Source organism: Hyperolius riggenbachi, chromosome 6, assembly GCF_040937935.1.
Source record: "Hyperolius riggenbachi isolate aHypRig1 chromosome 6, aHypRig1.pri, whole genome shotgun sequence".
Lineage (NCBI taxonomy): Eukaryota > Metazoa > Chordata > Amphibia > Anura > Hyperoliidae > Hyperolius > Hyperolius riggenbachi.
This window is the reverse complement of record NC_090651.1, coordinates 93,647,381-93,670,275: the sequence shown is the minus strand read 5'-3', so window position 1 is coordinate 93,670,275 and position 22,895 is coordinate 93,647,381. Positions and strand designations below refer to the sequence as shown.

Sequence of the window (22,895 nt, the reverse complement as noted above, 5' to 3'; positions counted from 1 at the left end):
TACTTCTAAGGTTTACATTACAAACTGTAAGAATCAGCTAGAAGTTGTCCTTGCTGAAATCTTTGCTGCTTTTTACCTTTTTCAGTTTCTATTGAAGTTTTTTGCTTTTGTGTTAAGCCCCATTAATCAGCCCCATGAGACAGCTGAAATATTACTTAAGGTTTTTTTTCTCCAGGTTTAACAGCCATATAATTTAAAGACTGACTATGAAATGCTCAATAATTACAAAAGGCAATAACAGCTCTGTAAAAGGGTTGTTTTATTTTTCCTGTCTTTTAGGAAAGATGATCATAAAGTGTGTTTTTGTTCCTTAAAGAGAACCCGAGGTGGGTTTGAAGAATATTATCTGCATACAGAGGCTGGATCTGCCTATACAGCCCAGCCTCTGTTGCTATCCCAAACCCCCCTAAGGTCCCCCTGCACTCTGCAATCCCTCATAAATCACAGCCACGCTGCTGACAAACAGCTTGTCAGAGCTGGCTGTGTTTATCTTTATAGTGTCAGTCTGCTGCTCTCCCCGCCTCCTGCAGAACTCCGGTCCCCGCCTGCATCCCTTCCCTCCCTGCTGATTGGAGGGAAGGGACGGGAGCAGGGACCGGAGCTATGCAGGAGGCGGGGGAGCAGCTGAGACTGACACTACAGATGTAAACACAGTCTCACAGCACAGCTGTGATTTATGAGGGATTGCAAAGTGCAGGGGGACCTTAGTGGGTTTGGGATAGCAACAGAGGCTGGGCTGTATAGGCAGATCCAGCCTCTGTATGCAGATAACATTCTTTAAACACACCTCGGGTTCTCTTTAAGAGATGGATACATTGTGTAGAAAGCCTAGCTTGTAGATTGACAGGATTTATTATGCTGACAACCTTTGTAGGCTGGCCTTGGGAATAAATGTGAAATAGTATTTGCTATATTCAGAACTTGCAGCAGATGTGAAAATGTTGCAAAAAGGTTTACGTGAACCCAATGTGACGATGATATGGAAGCTGCCATATTTATTTCCTATTAAACAATACCAGTTGTCTGGCAATCCTTTTGATCTTCTGGCATAAGTAGTGTCTGAGTAAGGGCCATTTCACAGGTAAAAGCGCTAGCGTAATTGCAAACGCTAGGCGTTTTTAAAGGGTATACCTAGCGATTTTTGGAACGTTTTGGCAGGGCTGTGGAGTCAGTACAAAAATCCTCCGACTCAGACTCCTCAGTTTCTGAAACCACGGCTCCGGCTCCGACTCCGGGTACCCAAAATTGCTCAGACTCCGACTCCTCGACTCCGACTCCTTAGTCTAATACTTAACAGGGCTGTGGATTTTGTACAAAAATCATGGGACTCCGGCTCCCGACTCCGACTCCTTAGTTTCTGAAACCACAACTCCGACTCCGGGTGCCCAAAATTGCCCCGACTCAGACTCCTCGACTCCAACTCTACAGCCCTGCGTTTTGGTGTAGCATTTTTATAGGTTTTTTTTTTACAGTTTGCAGTTTGACCTAAAAGTTAACTGTACCTAAAAAGCACTTGGAAAATAACTCTAAAAAATGCTGAACAGAACGATTTTCCTATACAAAGAGACTCAGAGCTCAGTATAAGTAAAAACATTGTATATAACTGGGGCTTCCTCCAGCCCCTTCTGCTCAGATTGCTTCCACGCTTCCATCCTCCGATGCCTGCGGCACCGGAACCGGGTCCCCGCCCTTCCGTCAGTCGGCTCCAGTCTGCACAGGAGAAGTGTGCTCTTTGCGTATCTCTCCAGCATATCTTTACATTGAATCACCTCAGAAATGCTGCAGGAACCGCATTTGCGGCTCTCTAAAAATCACATCACTCTGGTGTGATCCAACCCATAGAAAAACATTAGCTAATCGCTTTTCAGAGCTGCTCAGAAGTGCTCTAGGTGTGCACCAGCCCTAGCATTCCTGAAACAAGCATGCAGCTAATCCCAGTCAGACCTGAGTCAGAACACCTGCTCTGCATGCTTGTTTAGAGCCTATGACTAAAAGTATTAGACAAAGGATCGGGGGAAGGGGGGTAGCCAGGCAACTTGCATAAGGAAATAAATATGGAAACCTCCATATCACTCTCATCTCAGGTTGTCTTTAAATAGCTCTGGCTCAGCAAGTCATGGACTCCACAAGACCACAGAAGGTCTCTGAACAGTACCAGCAGATTCAGTAAGTTCCATATTGTGAAAATTGGGGCCTCTTGTGGATTGCACTTGACCAGTGGAACAGTTACTTGGTCAATGGTCAGACTTAAATCTAGGAAATGTTGTCAAAGAAAACATGATTCATCTGGTCACTTTTTCATTACTGCATGGTCAAGGTCTTATGCTGCATTTCCCATGGTAGGTACTTGCAGTGGTCAGTTGGGATCAGCATGGGCACTTTGACCAGTCTGTGACTACACAGCACTGACACTATGTTTTGTGACTCCTTCCATCATATCCAGCATTCAGCTTTTCAGCAATTTGTATCACAGTAGCTCTAAAAGCAGACTGGACAGGCTAGCCTTTGCTCTCCTTATGCATCATCCGCATTGGGTGCCCATGACCTTGTCTCCAGTTAACCAGTTGTCCTTCTTTACAGCACTTTTTGGTAGGCACTAACCATTACATAAAAAGGTCCATGGTTGTTGCTATGGCCTGACTCGGGCATCTTGTTATCCCAGTCTGGCCCAGCATTTGAATTCAATTTGCTTGTCAGATAAATTAGCATCACTGGTCATCTCTAATTCACACTTTTTCTCATTCATGTCCTTCAAACACTTCCTTAACGTATAATTTAGCCACTTGCTAGTTTGACTTCTGCTGTTTCCTCATTCCCTCTCAGTCTTTGAAAATATAACTTTATTTTTCCACAGAAAATATGTTGGATGGTATGATTTCTGGAGAAGGAGGTTTTATTTTGTATATTTTCTTGAAAAGCACATTCAGGTCTTATATCTGCGCCCTTGAGGGGTTAATGAGTTTATGTTCTGTGTATTTAAGAGATGATTTGAAAGGTGCAGGGGAATTTTCAGCAAGTAAAAAAGCTCTTACCTCAAATTCCCCCCTTATCGGTTCACTCACTGTTTGTTTTTAGAGATTAAGGCTGTTTGTAGAAACTCTTGGCACACAAAAAAATTCTTCTTCCAAACATTACAGTTGCGAATACCTGGAAGTGTCCAGTATATAGTTTGTCCCTCTGGGGCTGCCTGTGTTATAAAAGAGGAAAAAACAGCACTATGAGGAGGGAAATGTATGTAAGGAGCTTCGGGTAAAGTTAACAGACTTCTTCAGTGTAAGCCCAGAGAAAAATTCATTCCTTTTAAAGTAACGTGGAAACGGTGAACAATACAGAGGATGACATTGTCCTGTCTCCTGGGGACAAGGAAGCAGCTGGCTTAGCATGAAGACAGGTTCTTTTTACTAACAGCAGTGTACATAGGATAACTGCTGTGGAAGACGCCCTCATTGAAACGTGTTTCTGTCTCAAATAGCAGCAACCTGTGGCAGCCAATCAGGAATTATTATTTCAGTGTTGGAATACACTGAAGGCAATGCTACTCTGCTTGCCTATATGCTTCATGTGATTTTCGAGGCAGACCGATATCCACAGTTATTAGAGAACATGGACATGGTATGGTGTTCTTTTGTTCAAAGGAACTATAATAAGGCTAATGTCAAGTGGGATTTATTATGATGTTTTATTTGACCTCCTATCTGCACGACTGGCTCTAGGAAAAAAACAAGAACTAGCAATAAGATGCCAAAGCTGATCATCCATATACTGTTACCAAGGAGATTTCTTTTGTCATCTTCTAGACCCAAACTGTGAGAATGGGAAGGATTCTTGTGAGACATGCTTTTATTTTCAATAATTTGTATTCATTTTATCATAAACCAGATCAATAACCAAGATGATGAATCTTATAGTACAACATCATATCCTAGCAGAAAAATAGTGCAGATACAGTATAAATTATGTCGGTAATAGCATAACAATATGTACCCTGAAGGCATAGGAATCTGTTAAAGATAATTATTAACCAGGGAATTGATCATCGTATAGTGATATCCTCATATTGGAATAATTCAGTGGTAGAGGGCCAGCGTATTGAAGAGCTTAACAACACAGCTTAGGAGAATAGCAACTGCCCATTTACACGACCAAATATGGTTGGGCAGGGTTATCCCTCCCATGAATGTGTCTGAGGGCTTATGAGGTCCTGTTTCCAGCTAACAGGATCTTTATCTCAGACAGGAGAAGATTTAACTGTACAAAACCAATCAATAGAGAGGAGCGGTTCCCCAAGGGTGTGGCACCAATACTGTTGTATGTAGTAATATACCTTATTGGATTCACGATTCATGGATATGAAAATGAGTAGAGAGAAGAAGAGTGGAGAACGAAGTAGTAATGAAAGGTAGAAAGGGAAGACCATGAGAGCAGGGGGCCTACCTATTCCTCCACAAGATGATGAAAATAGGATTTAAACACATTAGCCCAGGTTAATAGTGCCTGAGTTGGGAATGTACCTCTGATCCTAGTATATAGTTTGAAAGTGGAGTCCAAATGTTCTCAAATTTTTTTCATGGTGTCTGTAAATCTGGCCTTTAACTTTTCAAAAAATAAAATGTGACGGTCGTTGTTTAACCCGTTCAAAGGACAGTGTTGTAGAGTTCCAGGAAGCAGCTATTGTTAATTTTGTAGCTGTAAAAATAGTTAACCAGAGCATTTTGGGTGGAAGACAGATTCGGATACGAAAGACCTAAGAGTGTGTGTACAGGATTCTTGGGGATGGGAACATTGGTGAGATATGCTTTTAAAAATTTGGGTTGTTATTGGTCAATGTGGGTATTCAGCACTAGTGCAGGAAGTGACATGCCAATCAAGAGCATGCAGGTGAGAAACCTACATAGTCCCATCTTCCACAAGGGTCCCAACCAGGGCTGTGGCATCGGAGCAGTTTTGGGTACCTGGAGTCAGAGTTGGAGTCTGTGATATCATAAACTGAGGAGTCTGAGTTGGATGATTTTTGGACAAAATCCACAGCCCTGGTAAGTATTACTTATGCTGGGAATACACGTTTCGTTTTTGCCTTCGTTTTAGCCTTCGTTTCGTTCGGTAAACGAATCAAGTGTTGAAAACGTATGTGAAAATAGTCATAATCTCATTATAGTTTCGATTAATAGACCCCAAAAACGAACGACTAGTGATCGAACATGTTTGATATTATCTCTCTTTATCCATCTAATCGAGCCATTGGTAGGCTTGATGGCTGTTCAGATCGATTATATATTCGTTTATGTTAGTCCGTCCCTGTAAAAAGGGATTTTCGTTTCGTTTCTTTGCAGCCTTCGATCATTGGAAAAACGAAACCATCAGAATCGGAAAAAAAACGAAACCGTGGGTGGTGATATTAACCGTATGTTCGATTATTTCGGGATCGAGAAGGACAAAAGGCACAATCGAAACGAAGGTTTAAACGAAGGCAAAAACGAATCGTGTATTCCCAGCATTAGTCGAGGAGTCAGTCGGAGGCGTTTTGGGTACCTGGAGTCTGAGTTGGTGGTTTAATAAACTGAGGAGTCTGAGTTGGAAGATTTTTGTACTGACTCAACAGCCCTGGTCATAACGTTGACCAGTGAAGGTTTCACTGCGCTGTGACCTGTCTCTAAATGTATTTATCTGGCTACAGTTTGATTCTCTCCTATGCAGACTGCAGGGGTCTCCGGCTTAAAGATGTTACGGCAGCAGTCTTGATGTGGCACACTGCTGGAGACCTGTCAGCAGCTGCTAATTCAGGCATTGTTGGATTTGTCTTCTCCAGGGCTGTCATCAGGGAGTTATAGTACTGCAGTATTGGGCCTGGTGAGGAGGAACCCTGTATTTTGCGTAAGGGCCCAAGAAGCACTCTAAAACGTGGCTGGCATGGGCCCATAACCCGTTTAGGGATTCTGATAGTGCTCATGACTAACTACAACTCCAAGGCTGGTTTCAGAAGGGTACAGGTGGTACTTCAGTACTGGGCCCAAGGAGGAGGAGTCCTTAACTGTACTTTGCATGGAGTCCCAAGAAGGACCCCAAGTGTAGCTAGCATGTGGGGCCCACAACTACCGTATTATTGATTCTGATGGTGGCCCTGCTAAGCTCTGCGAGTATGCATGTATGTCTCCTGTTTATGTTCTCTTTCAACCGGAATTCTTTTTTTTAGTATTGTTTAGAAAACCTGAGAAGGAGCCATGAATCCTGACCCCCAAGCGTTTAAATGCAAGAAGTGTAAAAATGTAATAAGACCATGTATAATTTCACAGCATGCTGCTTCAGTCGAGTGAACCAGGGAAGTCAGCAGTGTTAAATCTGGTATGATGAAGCAACCAGCACTTTGTTGCAACATTTCACTGAGCATCTTGTAGATAGAAACTTGTACAAATAAGGTCTTTAACATCTCTGTGTGGCGTATGTCTCTGTGGGTGTTAAAACATAACCAAAGTCGCTCTCTTTGCTCAAAGCTCTGAAGACCTAAGACTTAGCTTGGAAATGAATGTGGGTCAGAGACTCTAGTTACATTTCAGAGATACAAAGTTGTCTTCATGGTCAAATTATACAATATGGTTTTTATATATTACATATTTTTGTTGTTAAATCCGCATTGACACCTAGTGGGTTACGTTGTATGTTAGTGGGAAGTTTGCAGCAAGGGTGGGTAGGACAGGGCACTTTATTAGGCTCGATTGACATTTCAACAAAAAATGGACGTTAATAGGATCTGTTCACACCTGTCAGACAGCAACGCAAAAATCCGACCCGCATGTTTTTTTCCAGACAATAGACCACAGAAGCCAGTGGCTGAAACGCACCTGCTCCAGACTCCAGCCGTACCATAACGCACCATCGGAGCAGACGCTGCACTGTCCACTACAGTTAGCTGTTGATGGTCTGGCTTGATGCGATCCAAGCCTTAAAGAGAACCTGTACTGAGTAAAAATATTTAAAATAAACACATGAGGTAACTTCAAATGAACATTGCATAGTTACCTTGCCATCAGTTCCTCTCAGAAGCTCACCATTTTCTTCTGACAATGATCCCTTCCAGTTCTGACAACATTTTGTCAGATCTGAAATATATCAGTTGCTGTCAGTAAAATATCAGTTGCTGTTAGTTATAGCTGAGAGGAAAACTGATGTGGCCGGTAATATTCATGTTTCCCTATGTCTCAAGTGGGCGATATTACAGTTTAACTGTGTGCTGACCAAAAAGCTGTTATGGGTAATGGCCATTTTCAAACGGAAAATTCCCTTGATCACAGTGAACAAGCAAGACGCAGGACAGGAGAAAGACACTGAGGATTAGACTACATGGAAGGGAAGTATGACTTGTATATGCTTATTTTGACTTTTAATTTTCAGTTCAAGTTTTCTTTAAGATAAACTCTGACTAAAAATTTAACTTTATCCCAATCAGTCGCGGATACTCCCTTTTACATGAGAAATCTATTCCTTTTCACGAACGGACCATCCGGGGGCGCTGCATGACTGATATTGTGGTGAAACCCCTCCCACAAGAAAAGTTCAAACTTTTGGCAGTTTCCTGTCTGTGAACCGTGTTGCACTGTGTCAAATAGCTGTTTACAGCTGTTTCCAACTGCCAAAAACCACGCAGCAGCTACATCACCTGCCAAAAGTAAAATGTTCACTTGAGTTCCTCTTTAAATAGCTTTGTAAACAGCTATTTCCCACAGTGCAACAAGGTTCACAAACCGGAAACTGCCAAAAAAAGTACGTACTTTTTTCCAGTAACCTCCAGGACAGGTCCACCATGAGACGACATAGGCTCCTCCCAGGAACAGGAAACGCCCCACTTGAGCACTCTATAAATTTTAAACTGACCCCACTAACCTCAGTTGACGTTTCCTGTTCCAGGAAAGAGTACTCTATGTCGCTCGCCGGTCCGTCTAGCCAGGTGTGCTGGGGACCTTTGGTTGGCGACGCATGGTGGACCGGCCTGGAGAGGAGTGGAGTCCGATGGGAGAAGGTTGCGCTGGTTACCTTCTACTGAGCGTTATGGCTGCCCGGGTGGTGGTGGTTCCGAGGACGCGAGCGGCGTCCATGATTCACTCGTGGCGGAGGCTGTGGCGCGCCGGAAGTGACGTGGGCCAATCCTGGGCGTCCGGAGGGACTGGCAGTGGGGTTGCCCTCAATGGCGGCGATCGGAGTGCGTACTTCCGCCCATACGCGACGTCACTTCCGGTCGGCGTGAGTGAAGAGACGCCGGATACCTGCATGGCTCGGCATTTCGTTTTGCGAGTGGAGCAGGATGGACGCTAAGCAGGAGCCGGGAAAGGTAAGATGGGCGGAAGGCTTGGTGACCTTTATGGTATGAGCCGAGGAGCCCCTATGCCGCGTCTATACTGAGGTCTGATTTAATGGTAGACATTAAGACACATGGCATGATTCTGCTTAAAGCGTTTGATCGGAGGTCTCTTGCGGGGCAGAAGTTACTTATCTATGTATATATTGAGTCTGTCTGAGGTTTGAATTCATACAAATGGTATATATATATACACATATATATATTTTGCGCATCTGGCTGTCATTTTGGTCGCTATTTCATTCAGATGGCTTATTTTGATTTCAAATCATGTTGTTTTCGGAATATATTGTATATTTCCTTCCCAGAGTACCTCAGTTAGGGTCTATGTATTGTTTATTGATATACATGTACCTTTTTAATTTTTTGGTGTACGGACGGTCACTCTAATCACACGTTCAGTTCTTTATGCACCTGGGTGTCCTTATAGCTACAATTAGGGCACAGGATTGACATTTGGTCTTGTTTATTATAGGGCACAGAGTCTGCTGACCCTTCAAAGCCCAGGAGGCGTTGCCCGCTCTGTGACACAAAACTTGCCCATACGTACACTAAACAATTTTGCCAACCCTGTTTTGTTAAATTGATTCAAGAACAATCAGGGGGTTTAAAAGAGGAAATTATGACAGCAGTTAAACAAGAAATGTCTGATACAATTAAATCTTTAAAGGAGGTTTTTTCTGCTGCTATGGTCCCACCTACAGATACGTCTAGTGCGGGAGCTAGTACGGCTGCACTGACATCCCCAGTACCTGGTACAGGTGAGACAGGGTCTGAACAGCCGGCAAAAAGTAAAAGTAAGAGTAAATCCTCCACTAAAAGACCTATTATTTCTTCCTCTGAAGATGAAGACATTGAGGAAAGGGAGGAAGAGGATGATAATGAATCTGAAATATCTTCAGCCAAGAGTATGGAGAGTATATCAGAGATAAAGAAGGTGTCTAGATTCAGATTTCCGGCTGATGAGACTGATCAACTTATATTGGCGATCAATAATACTTTAAAGATTGAGCCAAAGAAATCTGAACAACTATCATTACATGACAGATTGTATCAGGGAATGGAACCGGAGGAGCCACTTACATTTCCGGTACATAAATCTACAAAGAATACTATTCTGAGTCAATGGAGATACCCAGATAGGAAACTGTTTATGTCTAAGGGATTTATGAAAAGATTTCCATTTGCTGAGGAGGATGCCAAAGTATGGGATCGATGTCCAAGACTTGATGCAGCATTCTCTCAAGTCAATAAAGATAATGAATTAGCTTTTGAGGATCTGGGATATCTTAAGGATCCACAGGATAAGAAGGTGGAGTTTGCCCTTAAGAAAGCATGGACTTCAGCAGGAGCAAATTTTCGACCAGCAGCCGCAACAACATGTGTATCCAGGGTATTAGCCTTATGGGTAAAGGATGTTGAAGAGAAAGTACAGAGAGGAGCGTCTAAAGAGGAAATCCTAGAGTCATTAGAGGTGGTGTCAAAAGCTACGGATTACATAACGGACGCTGCAGCAGAAAACATAAGAGTGAATGCTAGAACATCTGCCTTAATTAATTCCGCTAGACGTAATGTATGGATAAAGAATTGGGAGGGCAGTCAGGCCTCAAAAGCAAGGGTTTGTAACATACCCTTTGATGGAGACCTGTTATTTGGGGCCCAGTTGGATGAAATTCTAGAAAGAACAGGAGATAGAAAGAAGGGATTCCCAAAGAAAAAGAAATTTATACAGAACAAGAGGAAGTGACGCCAAAGAAAGAGTTGGGGGTCGTCTAACACAATTCTATACCCAGTGGACGGAGATAAGCAGAAACGATTTCATCCTCAATCTGGTAAATCAAGGGTACAAGATTCAATTTCAATCACTTCCAGGAAACAGGTTTGTTTCCACTCCTCTGCCAAGGGAAAAACAAAAGCGTCAGGCTTTACAATGCATCATAAAGAATATGATAGAGGAGAAAGTGGTTGTTCCGGTCCCGTGCGATCAACATCGCAAGGGATTTTACTCTACGATTTTTCTAGTAAAGAAACCGACGGGCAAGTTCAGGCTAATCTTGAACCTAAAACCTTTAAACCCGTTTGTGACTTATCAAAGATTCAGGATGGAATCGATTTTCTCTGTGAGAAACTTATTAACCCCCAACTGCGTCATGACGAATATAGATCTAAGGGACGCTTACTGGCATATCCCAATAAGAGACTCATCACAGAAGTTCCTCAGATTTGCGGTAAAACAGAAAGATTCAATTCAGCACCTTCAGTTCAGAGTCCTGCCATTCGGCATTTCATCAGCACCCCGCATATTTACGAAAGTAATGGGGGAAGTGATAAAGGACTTTCACGTGAAAGGAATTCTGGTAATTCCCTATCTAGACGACCTACTAGTAGTAGCAGACTCTTATCAGCAAGGAAAGGAGAACACGAAGAAGGTGCTAGATCAGCTTCAGGCTCTTGGTTGGCTGATAAATTGGGAGAAGTCGGTACTGAAACCGACATCAGAGATACAGTTTCTAGGAGTAGTCATAAACTCAGAAAAAGAAAGGATGTACTTAACAGAAGAAAAGAGGACAAAATTAAAGAGGATAGTACAGGATTGTATAGCATATCCAAGCCTAACAATAAGAGAAGTCATGCGAATACTAGGATTTCTGACCTCAACATCTCCTGCAATCCAGTGGGCATTATTGCACACAAGACAGCTCCAATATTGGATGATGGAAGTCTGGAGCAAGAAGCAGGACGATTTGGAAAGAGAGGTAACATGTCCAGAGACAGTATTAAAATCATTGGAATGGTGGATGTCAGAAAGAATCCTAACCGAGGGAAGATTATGGATAATCCCAACACAGAGTTATATTACCACGGATGCAAGTCTCCTAGGATGGGGAGCTCATCTAGACGGGAAGATGTTCCAGGGAATCTGGCCAAGACTAATAAGACACCAGTCATCAAATTACAGAGAACTAAGAGCAGTAAAAGAGACATTACTACGAACAGTACAGTTACTGAAGGGACAGCATGTACAGATCAGGACAGACAATACGACGGCAGTAGCTTACATAAACCGCCAGGGCGGGACAAGATCAAAAAAGCTTCTAGACCTGACAATAGAAATCCTAGCAATAGCGGAAGAAAATTTCCTATCCTTATCAGCAGTCCACCTAAAGGGTTCCTTAAACAGCATGGCGGACTTTCTGAGCCGACACAGACTTTCGAATTCCGAGATGGAAATATCCAAGAAGATCTTCAGAACCTTAGTCAGGAGATGGGGTCGGCCTCAGCTGGACATATTTGCGAACAGAAGAAACACAAAATGCAGAAGATTTTATTCCTTAAATCCAAGAGAGGGGGCGGAGGCAGTGGACGCGCTCAGCCAAAATTGGACCTTCGAGAAGGCATATGCGTTCCCACCAATCCAGCTGATACCCCGAGTGTTGCAGAAATTAATGCAGACCAGAGCAACATTAATCTTGATAGCTCCAGACTGGCCAGGGAGAAGCTGGTATCCAATTCTCCTGAAGATGAGGCTGGAGGGACCAGTGAGACTCCCGCACGGAAGGGTACTGTCCCAGGTGCAGACAGGAAGTGTAAATTACATACCAAATCTAAACCTGTCTGCCTGGCTTCTGAGAGGTCTCCTTTAAGGAAAAGAGGGGTTTCACTACACTTCTGGACTGTAGAAAGAAGATAACCAGGAAGATATACTTGAAATACTGGAAGACTTTCAACATGTGGAAGGAACAATCAGGGTTTTCTGGAGGAATAATACCCACAGTGTTAGAATTTCTACAGGACGGAGTAGAGAAGAACATCGCTCTCAGTACATTGAAGGTACAGGTGACAGCAATATCTACTTATCTGGACAAAAAATTATCAAACGATCCCCTTATCATTCAGTTCTTTAGGTCTATAGAAAGAAAGAAGCCTATAATCAATAGGAGAGTTCCTTCTTGGGACCTATCCTTAGTATTAAAAGTTTTAAAGGGAGACCAATTTGAACCAATAACGGAGATTCCGTTAAGACAATTAACAATGAAGGTTATCTTTTTAGTAGCTATTACTTCGGCCAGAAGAGTGAGCGAGCTGGAGGCCTTATGCTGTGACGAACCCTTTTGTCTAATGTTTAAGGACAAGGTGATATTAAAGACATGTGAGGAATTCCTTCCTAAAGTAGCTACTAAATTTCATAGATCACAGGAAATTGTACTACCATCATTCAAGGAAGAGCCATCCTTGGATGTCAGAAGGTCCCTTATAGCTTATTTGGATAGAGTAGCAGATTTCAGAGAATCAAGAGCTCTATTTATCAATACCACAGGAGCTACAAAGGGTAGAAAGATGTCTAAAAGAACTATAGCCAAATGGATAAAGATATGTATAGAAGAGGCCTATAGGTTAGCAGGATCTACACTGCTAGGTACAGTTAGGGCTCACTCAACTAGGGCAGCTGCCACATCATGGGCCTACAGAGCGGGTGCTACGCCAGAAGAAATTTGTAGAGCCGCTACGTGGTCAAGTATGGGCACCTTCTCAAGACATTACAGGGTGAATCTGATGACTGCAAGACAACAATCCTTTGGGGAGAAAGTTCTACAGGCAGTCGGCCCACCCTAGAATTGGTAAGATCTACTTGCTCATCTTCTCATGGTGGACCTGTCCTGGAGGTTACTGGAAAAACCAGTGTTAGTTACCTGGTAACATCCTTTTTAGTAACCTCCAGGACAGGTCCGTAACCCACCCAGATAACGGGATATATATAAAGGTGTATATATAGATATATGTATGGAGATGTATATAGTTATCTATGTATGTAGTTAAGTTTTAGGTACATTGTTGAATGACCCTCTTTCTGGTTAACAGTTCTTGTGGTTGACTGAGGTTAGTGGGGTCAGTTTAAAATTTATAGAGTGCTCAAGTGGGGCGTTTCCTGTTCCTGGGAGGAGCCTATGTCGTCTCATGGTGGACCTGTCCTGGAGGTTACTAAAAAGGATGTTACCAGGTAACTAACACTGGTTTCTTGTGGTAGGGGTTTCACCACAATATCAGTCATACAGCGCCCCCTGATGGTCTGTTTGTGAAAAGGAATAGATTTCTCATGCAAAAGGGGGTATCAGCTACTGATTGAGATAAAGTTACATTTTTGGTTGGAGTTTTTCTCTAAAGAGAACCCGAGGTGGATCTTAAAGGGAAAAATGGGACACAGAGCCATGTTCTCTGCCTAATGACATGGCTCTGTGTCCTCCAACCGCCGTTCTCTGCCCCAAGCGCCCCCCTCGAGTTTAGCGACAAGATTTGTTGCAAACCCGGAGGTAAACACAGGAGTGAAAAATTCCCTGTTTAAAACTCTCGCCAGGGGCGTTCCTGCAGGGTTTCCTCCTCTCTGGCTGCTCCTCCTACCACTCACCCGCCTCTCTGCACGCTATGAGAGACACACGTTCTCTCAGTGCAGCGTCATGACCCAGGGATCACAAAAGTGAAAGTGGGCCATTGCGGCCCACGGGAGCGGCAGTTTATGCGGCTACCTGATCCACTAAGCCCCGGTAAGATCCGGGTAGCCTACTTTTTTTTGAGCCCACCTTGGGCTCTCTTTAAGGTAAACACTAGTTTTATTGAAAGTTGCTACTTACATTTTAATCTGCACTCCAAGTCATGGCCTTGCACATGCAAAGTAAGGTCTAATAACAGCAGCTACATGGCATCGGTGAGTCATGGTATAAGCTGCAGAAACCTCCCCTTCCCATGTCCTAATTTGATTTTACAAATAAAATGCCATCCATGGTCAAATAAATATACACATAACATTTTGTTTGTGCAAGTTCTATAAATTGGGATGTATAAGCAGGAAGCCCTATTGGTCTCATTTACAAAGTGTATAAACACAGCCATGTGTATACGTCTACATTAAGCAGATGAGGCTTGTTTACACTTAAATATTGACATGACAGACTTTTTGAGGTCAAGAATGAACTGCTTTTTCTGTTCTCGTTTTGTGGCTGTAATATAGGCAGCATTTTATTGCTGGCTGATTCAGCTTGTGTCTGTGTGAGCGTTTCAGCGTAGGAATCAGAAAATAGATGGCCCCGGAGTATGAGGCACATGACGTAGATGAGAGGAGCCGGCTGCTGTCAGATTCTGCAAATAGCACATTCTGAGACAAGCGTCTCCTAATGAGGTGACGGCTATGTCTACACAGGCCGCGCAGCTCAGACAACAAGTATGATGGGACTATTTTCTGTTCCTGGTATCTCTACTGTATGCTGCTAGCCCATTGCCCCTTGCCTGCAGTTATCATTTTTTAACTGCTACTGTATTTCTATTTATTTTGAGTTCCATTTGTAGTCTAGTGTAATATATAATTGGGAACAACAGTTGGTAGATTGCTAATTAGGCCGGCAGATGGGCCTCCCTCACATTTTGTGTTATTGTCCTTTGTAATGTGGGCAGTACTCAATGGATCATTCTAGTGCATTTCAGTGTTGCAGTCAATACAGTGCACTGCTGTAACACCCATTGCAGACTCCATTGTAGTGGATGTGGTGCGCACTCCTACAGTGGCTGCAATGTAGAGACCGTGTGTCAGACGCCTGTGGAGCCCACTAGAGCTCTGGCTCAGCAGGGATTTGTGCTTTCTGTGTATCGAGGGTGACTCGAAAAGTGCTAGGCTAATGAAAGCCTATTGTAGTGACTCCACAATAGCAATTTGCCGAAATTGCGGTGCCTGAAGCATTTTCAGAACAATTTTATTTAGTCAATACAGGGGTCAAAAACAGGGCTGTGGAGTTGGTACAAAAATCTGACTCCTCCATTTATGAAACCAGACTCCGACTCCAAAATGCCTCCGACTCTGACTCCTTGACTCCGACTCCTTAGTCTAATACTTACCAGGGCTGTGGAATTGGAACAAAAATCAGCAGTAACTGGCAGCCGAATTAAGTCTTTCCCGAGTCCACAGCGGCATATTTCCCGGTGCCATTTTTGCATGTATGCGCTCCGTGTCCTTCCTTAGATGCTGAGGGAGCCTTTACAAGTATTAGAAGCCTTGGCTTGTGGCTTGCCCCATTACTTCCGTCCATCTACTTTGTGCACTGCAGGTGCTAGTTAGGCCTAGTTTACATTGATGAGGACCTTTACTGATCTGCAAACACACTGTGGAAAACGCAGGAAAAGATGCCCACCCTGTTCACATGTTAGTTGTTGGCGAGTACTGCAGTTGAGGGCTGTCAAACAGATTATAGATGCAGTTTTGCTTCTATTCTCCATAGTATATCATGGAATCCACTACAGAATTATGGTAAGGGCAGCTGAATGCCACCTCATAACCAATGACTGCTACTTTACAGGTGCCTTTCATACACCCAGTAGAACTTGTAACATGTAGTTTCCAGGCATTTGCATAACCGTCCATGTAAATGTAGGGAAATGGTGGTCTTGTTGGTTTGTGTACAGACTATAGGGTGGAATAGAGCTCACTGAAGGCCTTGATTCAGTGTAGATCTTAGAATTATGAAGGCTCCCTGGCCACACAGAAAAAGAATTGGAGCATAACATAAATAGCCTCATGCACCTCTTCATATCTGACTTTACAAATAATTAAAGCTCAGCTTATAAATTTTTAGAACCCTGATAAGTTTATTTTAATAACATGCGTTATCTAGTAGAGTAAAAAGAAATGCATATTTGATATGATAACCATTTTGAAAGCCCAACCATAGCTTTCTTTATTTAATGGCCTATCCGTTAATGTGGGGGTGTTGTACAGTGATCACTTCTTAGTGTACATTTTCCCACAGAGCCTCTATCTCCTCAGACTTTCTCCCCAGCACCTGTTCCCCTCTGTCTCTCCCCCTCAGTTCTGTGGAGTGCATGGAATTTTGTTTAGAAATGATGCATATCCTGACCCAGAGCATTTTGTTTCCTGTAACCATCTGTGTCTGATAGAGGCATGGGGGGATGTGACTGAATACCTGCTGGGAGAAAATGTATGTGTCCAGCACGGGGGAGTCAGAGCCGAGGGGCCCACACTAAAATAACAGCAACGCAGAGTGGAGATGTCCAAAGCCAGCCGTAGCATCACTGCCTGACCACAGTCATTCAGAACTTTACCCTTTAATCAGTTTGTGTTTTTTGGGGGGGGATATTTCTTTAAAACGTTTATTTTACTTTAATCTTTGTTAAACTAGTTTAATAAAGGATGCAGCTGTGCTGTTCAGGTTGCCAACTCTCGCTAGTTTTTCAATAACAAACCAAGTAATTCCCCCAGGAAGTGAATGGAAAAGCTTCTCAATGGCCACATAGATGAGAATAAAAATCACATTCTACAGGAATGGGGTATCTCAAATGGTAGGATGTGACTGATCACCTTTGTGCTGTAATATTTTACTAGAGGTCAGTTTTTACTACGCTAAAGCTAGGTGCCCACGTGAAGATGGACTGGGGAATCTGCGACAATGAGCATCGACGACTAAACGTTTCCAATCCATCTTTCACGATTGCGCAACACCGTAATGAATGACTGGACGCAAACGTTCACAATAAATTGCAGCTGAAGTCAATTGACTTTAGCGGCCATCTTAACAATCGTTTGTGATTCGGCATGGCAGTCGTTCAAAATGAACATGGGTAGTCTGTCGCTGTTAAATATCATTTAACAGATTTTTGTCAAACGATGTTGCACAATATTATTAAAAATTATCGTTTGTCCTGAAAAAATTGCTGCAAACATTGCATTGTGGGTTTGGACCTTTAGGCCTGGAACCCACTAGCAGCGCTTTTCAAAGCACTCTTGATTTTAAAATCTCTTGCTAAGGTAATGCTGTGGGGAATTTTTTGAAAATCGCATCCCTCAAGTGAGATCACACACACAGCATTACATTAGCAAGATATTTTCCAATTACGCGGACTCAGAAAAGCAATGCTAGTGGGTCCCAGGCCTTTGTGTAATTTGCCTTTGTAAAACAGAAGTTATCTGCAATAATGAATTGAGCTTTAAGTGAGCAATGGTGCTTTTCCATGATTCATCACTCCTGAATATGCAAATGATCTCATTATGCCCCTCAATGAAGGCCCACATCCAGCCTATAGCAGGGAATGTTGGTATAGGGCTTGGACCAATACTAATAAAAAGCCCCCTACTAAAAAGCAATGTCGTGTGTACTTTGCCTTCTTAAAACGGAAGGTATGTCTGATAATTCAGCTTTAAGTGAGCAACTGTGGTTTCCCATGATGCATCACTCCTGAATATGCAAATTTTCTCTTTATTCCCCTGAGGCCAGGCTCACATCCAGAACCGCTGGTGTAAAGCAAACCTGTAGTTTATAAATTTCACAGAGGCACAGCAACCCAATATGCAGCCTGTTTTGGACATTCCGGTCCTAATTGGCGCAAGGCAGGGATTGATATGGCTCTTTGGATACGGTTGGACCAGTACTACAAAAAACACAGGCAGCTCATGGTGACCCAGAGCCACCAGTAAAGTATAGGGGGCTAAAAGAGACCGAAAAAGCCCCCTACTAAAAAGCAATGCTGTGTGTAATTTGCCTTCGTAAACCAGAAGGTATTTGCAAGAATTCAGCTTTAAGTGAGCAACTGTGGTTTCCCATGATGCATCACTCCTGAATTTGCGAATGATCTCTTTATGCTCATGAAGCCAGGCTCACATTCAGAACCGCTGGTGTATAGCAAGCCTATAGCTTATAAAGTTTTTTCAGAGCCACGTTTTACAACTCTTGCTACTCCTGCTACTGGTATGTTTGTCGCTTCTCCCCTGTGAGTAGCTTGTCATTCAGTATTACTTTAGGGCACAAATTGGTGACCTCTGAATTAAGTTCTCATTAAAGTTGACACACGCAGACACATACATCCTCCCATCGGTATAATTAACCCTATTACAGAGTAGATAGCCTCTAATTTTTCTCGGCCTTATCAGATTGTCTTGCGAAAATGAGATGCTTGCCCATGAGAGCCTATAGCGGCAGTGGCAGGGAAGAGTTGGCGCAAGCCGTGTGTTTGTGCATTCTCTATTCCATAAAGCAACAATGGAACAGCTGGTTAGCAGCTGTGCACATCACCCTGGGAACCTTCGTGCTGGACAGTTGTTCCAGATGTTCTGTGAAATAATTGCGTGGGGGTAGATGTCTTTCTCACTGACACCCTGTCTGATTCTCTCATCTTCCATTCGTTCTCCTCCTCCTGTCTTTTATTTCACGTGTCTCTTTCATATGCATTTTTTTCTGTCTTCTTATTTTCCAGACTCCTGTTTTCATTTGCACGGAGGTGTTTGTCTTGTTTTTACAACGCTCTTTCCCTGCTCCCTCGGCACTGGTGTTCATTATGTAAAGTTTCCTTTGTTTGTGTCAGTACCTCGTAAAAGAAACTTGGAACTGTTTAGATGCATTGGCTGAGGAATTTGATTTAAAAGACACATCTTATTATACTTCCAGAACCAATGTTTGTATATAAGGATACTCCTGGGCCGGTGGTGTGATACTCATACCCAGATCTGTGTTATGGTGCCTCTGAGTCTTGCTACTAAAGTGTACCAGATCTGTCAAATAATGAACTCCAGCAGTATAAGCTTGTCTGAGTCCTTCGCTGTCCTCCCGCGGTCTGACGTTCAGCCGCGGTAATGGGCTCAATTGTATCAGTCGTGGTCTTCTGCTAATGCGCGGGAGGAAGCTGCTGGTGAGTATCAGATCTTCGTTATTTGACAGCTCTGGTTTCCTTTAAGCCTTATACTCCTACTATATGGTTCTGGGTCGAGTCGGCCGGTCAGGGCCACCTCTGGCAAGAATGTAGCATGTATGGTGGCCACCAGTGGGTCGCTGAGCCTATTGTTCTCCTCACCCCGCCCACTGAGTGTCGCTGCCCCATGTGCCATGCTGTAGGATAGCGACACTTCTATACAGAATTCAGCCCTGAATTGTTAAATTATAAGTATTACCTTCCAGTAACCAACTAAGAAATAATTTGTGCAACTGCGGATCAGTTCATTTCGGCGCGCGGCTCTGCGAGCCGAGCGCCGAAACTGGGCGCTCTTATAGCATCAATGCTATGATGCGCGCCCCGCGTAGCGGTAATTCGGGGATCTGGCAACTGCCAGACCCCGAATTACATCTCCCTCCGAGTTGCGACAACTCGGAGGGGGAATAGTATTTAACGACACCTCCGAGTTTAACAGCAGTAGCCGTCATTCGGCTCTCCCCGCACCGAACCGAGCGGTGCTGATATAATATGCACCCTGTGCAGCTGTGCTTGGTGCACCTATCCAGACTTTACACCTCCCCTTCCTGTGATTTCCACAGAGCTGAGGTGTTACAGTTGCTGCTGTTCTTTCTGCTTTGTCACATGGTCACATCAGACTGAAATGCTCACCAGCTGAAAACAGAGGATAGACCGTAATTCAAATCCTATTTAGCCCATGAAATGCGTATTCTTCCCAGTGCTTTTCTTCTGTAAAGTTTTACATTCACTTATCTTGATTACTGTTAGAATTTGCTTTAAGTTTAGCTTTAGTTATCCTTTTAAATAACTACTTGGGCATCTAGAGTGTGACCTTCATGTACCTCAGAGGTACACGGACACACTAGATAAGTGCAAAGATGTTTCCATGTAATTCATAGAATGTCCTAATATTTTATCAGTATATTGCTAATGGGTCAGCATTCTTCCAGTGCTGGATTCCCCCTCTCTATATGGCGTCTGTATGTTTTCCTCTTGTTTAATGTGTTTCCCCTGGGTGTCAGGTCTACGTACACATCGCAAAAACATACTGACTTAGCTTTCCTCAGAAATCTGCTCCTAGACTTTGATAGCAAAATAGTAGATTCAGAGCCTCTACTGCAGGGCTGTTAACCTCCTAGACGATACATCAACATCGCCAGGGAGGCGGGGCAGCACTTTTTTTTTAATGTTTTTTTTAATTTATTTAATCATGTAGCTAGCCTAGCGCTAGCTACATGATAGCCTCTGTGCAGCGGCATCCCCCCACCCCTTCTGATCGCCTCTGGCGATCAGAGCAAACAGGAAATCCCATTCAGAACAGGATTTCCTGTTTGGCTTCCCCCGTGGCCATGGCGACATCGACGTCATGACGTCAAAGGGAGTCCCGATCCACCCCTCAGCGCTACCTGGCACTGATTGGCCAGGCTGCGCACAGGGTCTCGGCGGGGGGCCCTATAATGCGGCGGATCGGCGGTGAGTGGCGGCGATCGGATGTTACATGCAGCTAGCAAAGTGCTAGCTGCGTGTAAAAAAAAAAATGCAAATCGGCCCAGCAGGGCCTGAGAAATCCTCTGCGGCGGTATAGCCCGAGCTGAGTTCGGGATTATCGCCCAGGAGGTTAAAGATTTGTGTTTTTTTGTGTTTGTTTTTTACTCTGCTGCTGAGAATTAGCCAACACTATAATCTACTATGAGTTGCAAAAAGATTTCTCTAAAGCCCCATCTACACCATACAATTTTTTGTCCGATTCGATTCATTGATTAGATTCAATCCGACATGTCCGATTGGGATTCGATTCGATTCAATTTGCTATTGCTTTGCAATCAGCTGCATTGAACCTCATGCATTCAGCCTAAAAAAAAGTGTGCAGCAGTGCATTTGCATTTTAGCAAAAATGCACATGTACTGGTGGAAACTGGTATGGTGGGTTACTATGGAGAACCGCAAGTAGTGCAGAAAATGCACCTGTTTTGTTTGGACGCAAGTCCTTTCTTTATATTTTAGAACATGGTGAAAAAAAATTGTGGTTAACATCAGTGAAATATTTACCTGTGAGAGCCCAAGCTTCTGCTACTGTCACTTTCCAGTGGCTGGTTCCACATCACCACAGAAAGCAAGGTGAACTGATCTGTGGTTAGACTTGATTGGTGGTGGTGTTAGTTGAGAGATCTCAGCAGCAGATACAGCGTATGAGTTTTGTGAGTTGGTTAAAAAAACAACAACTCCAAAAAAGTTGGTTAAAAAAAAAAAAAAGCTACAATACAAATTTGTTTAAAAGTTATGGATAACAAATATTCTTATTTGAAGTACAGTACAATGACACTTCATGACGTTATGTATATAACGCCCCATTCCATGGCATTTTCTCAATATTTGCTCTCTCTCCTCCTCTGTTTAGGGAAGTCCTTTGACATAACTTATGTCCGACTGAAGTTCCACACAAGCCGGCCGGAGAGTTTTGCCCTGTATAAGAGGACGCGAGAAGATGGCCCTTGGATCCCCTACCAGTATTACAGTGGCTCATGTGAAAACACTTACCAAAAACTAAACAAAGGGTTCATCCGGACTGGAGAGGATGAGCAGCAGGCTCTGTGCACCGATGAATTCAGTGACATTTCACCACTCACAGGAGGCAACGTCGCGTTCTCAACTCTTGAGGGTCGGCCAAGCGCTTACAACTTTGATAACAGTCCAGTGTTGCAGGTATGTGATCTGGTTGGGTGGATTATATATCATGCATATGAACGTCATACTTGGGAGGTCTTCAAAACTCTTACTACAAAGCAGAATAAAAACTAGGAAAATTCTCTCATTAAGTTGGAGAAAATTAGTCTCTTTAATTTACAGTTTTAGTTTCACATCCCTGTAGACCTATTATTGCGCCTACACATGGCCTCTACTCTCCACTAGTCAGTATTCAAGTGGTACACGTTTTTTTTGAAGATTGCAATGCTGTGGTATGATCCAACAGCTTTTCAGCTGAAAAATGTGTACCACTTGGATACTTGACTGGCTTATGGCCCATCTATCGGATATTGCTCCTGCCCCACCTCCAATCAATGGAAATTTTCCATTCTGGAGATCAATTTTATCCCAAATTCGATTGAGACTTGGTGTGCAATAGATTTTTGGGCCGATTCAGAGTGAGCGGATTTGGCAGGAATGGAATGGCAAAAGCTATGCGATTAGCACTGGCATACTATCTAGGGTTAGGTCATTATTACAGATTTACAATGATATGCTAATAATTGAATACAGATTGTGTGGAGCTTGGACTTTACCCCAACAAATGATCGGGAGGTGCTCGCATGCAAGCTGGAATTATTGGTATCTTATTGACTGTTTGTAGTGACAGTATATGGTGATGGTAATCTGAGTAATAAACACGTTTTGGGGATTATTTGGAATGTTTGGTTTAGATAAAAGGTGACAGTTAAGGGCCTGTTTACACTACACACAGATTGGATGCAGATGCCTGTAGGAAAATCTACATCAGAAAAATCAGTTTAGTGGAAACAGGCCCATAGGCATTCATTGGAGTCAGTTTTTCTGCATCCATTCTGCGTGTAGTGGAAACAGGCCCTAAGCATTTGTCAGGGAAAGAAATAAGGTTAGGCTTCATACAATTGGCTTTTATAGGTCATATAGAATTGCTAAATATGGTGGTCGGTGTATGATAAGGACCCAAAATTAAATTCGCAGTATAGCAATACATGCAAATTTTTCACATTAACCCAATAGTCAATTCTTCATTTGTAAAATAATCTATCTGGCTTTTATAGGTGTGGTATGTCCACTTCCAACTATTGCAGGGGTGCATGAGATGTCT

General features: G+C 43.2%; 1 protein-coding gene across 2 annotated transcripts in view; it reads left to right on the top strand.

The window, feature by feature from the left end:
- The window catches only part of LAMC1 (laminin subunit gamma 1), a 214,148-nt gene that overhangs the window by 106,318 nt on the left and 84,935 nt on the right, over positions 1-22,895 (top strand). For both annotated transcript variants that reach the window (XM_068239676.1, XM_068239677.1), the window contains exon 2: positions 21,465-21,769. In XM_068239676.1, coding sequence (XP_068095777.1) covers positions 21,465-21,769 — 305 coding nt within the window. The remainder of the gene's footprint in view (positions 1-21,464; positions 21,770-22,895) is intronic.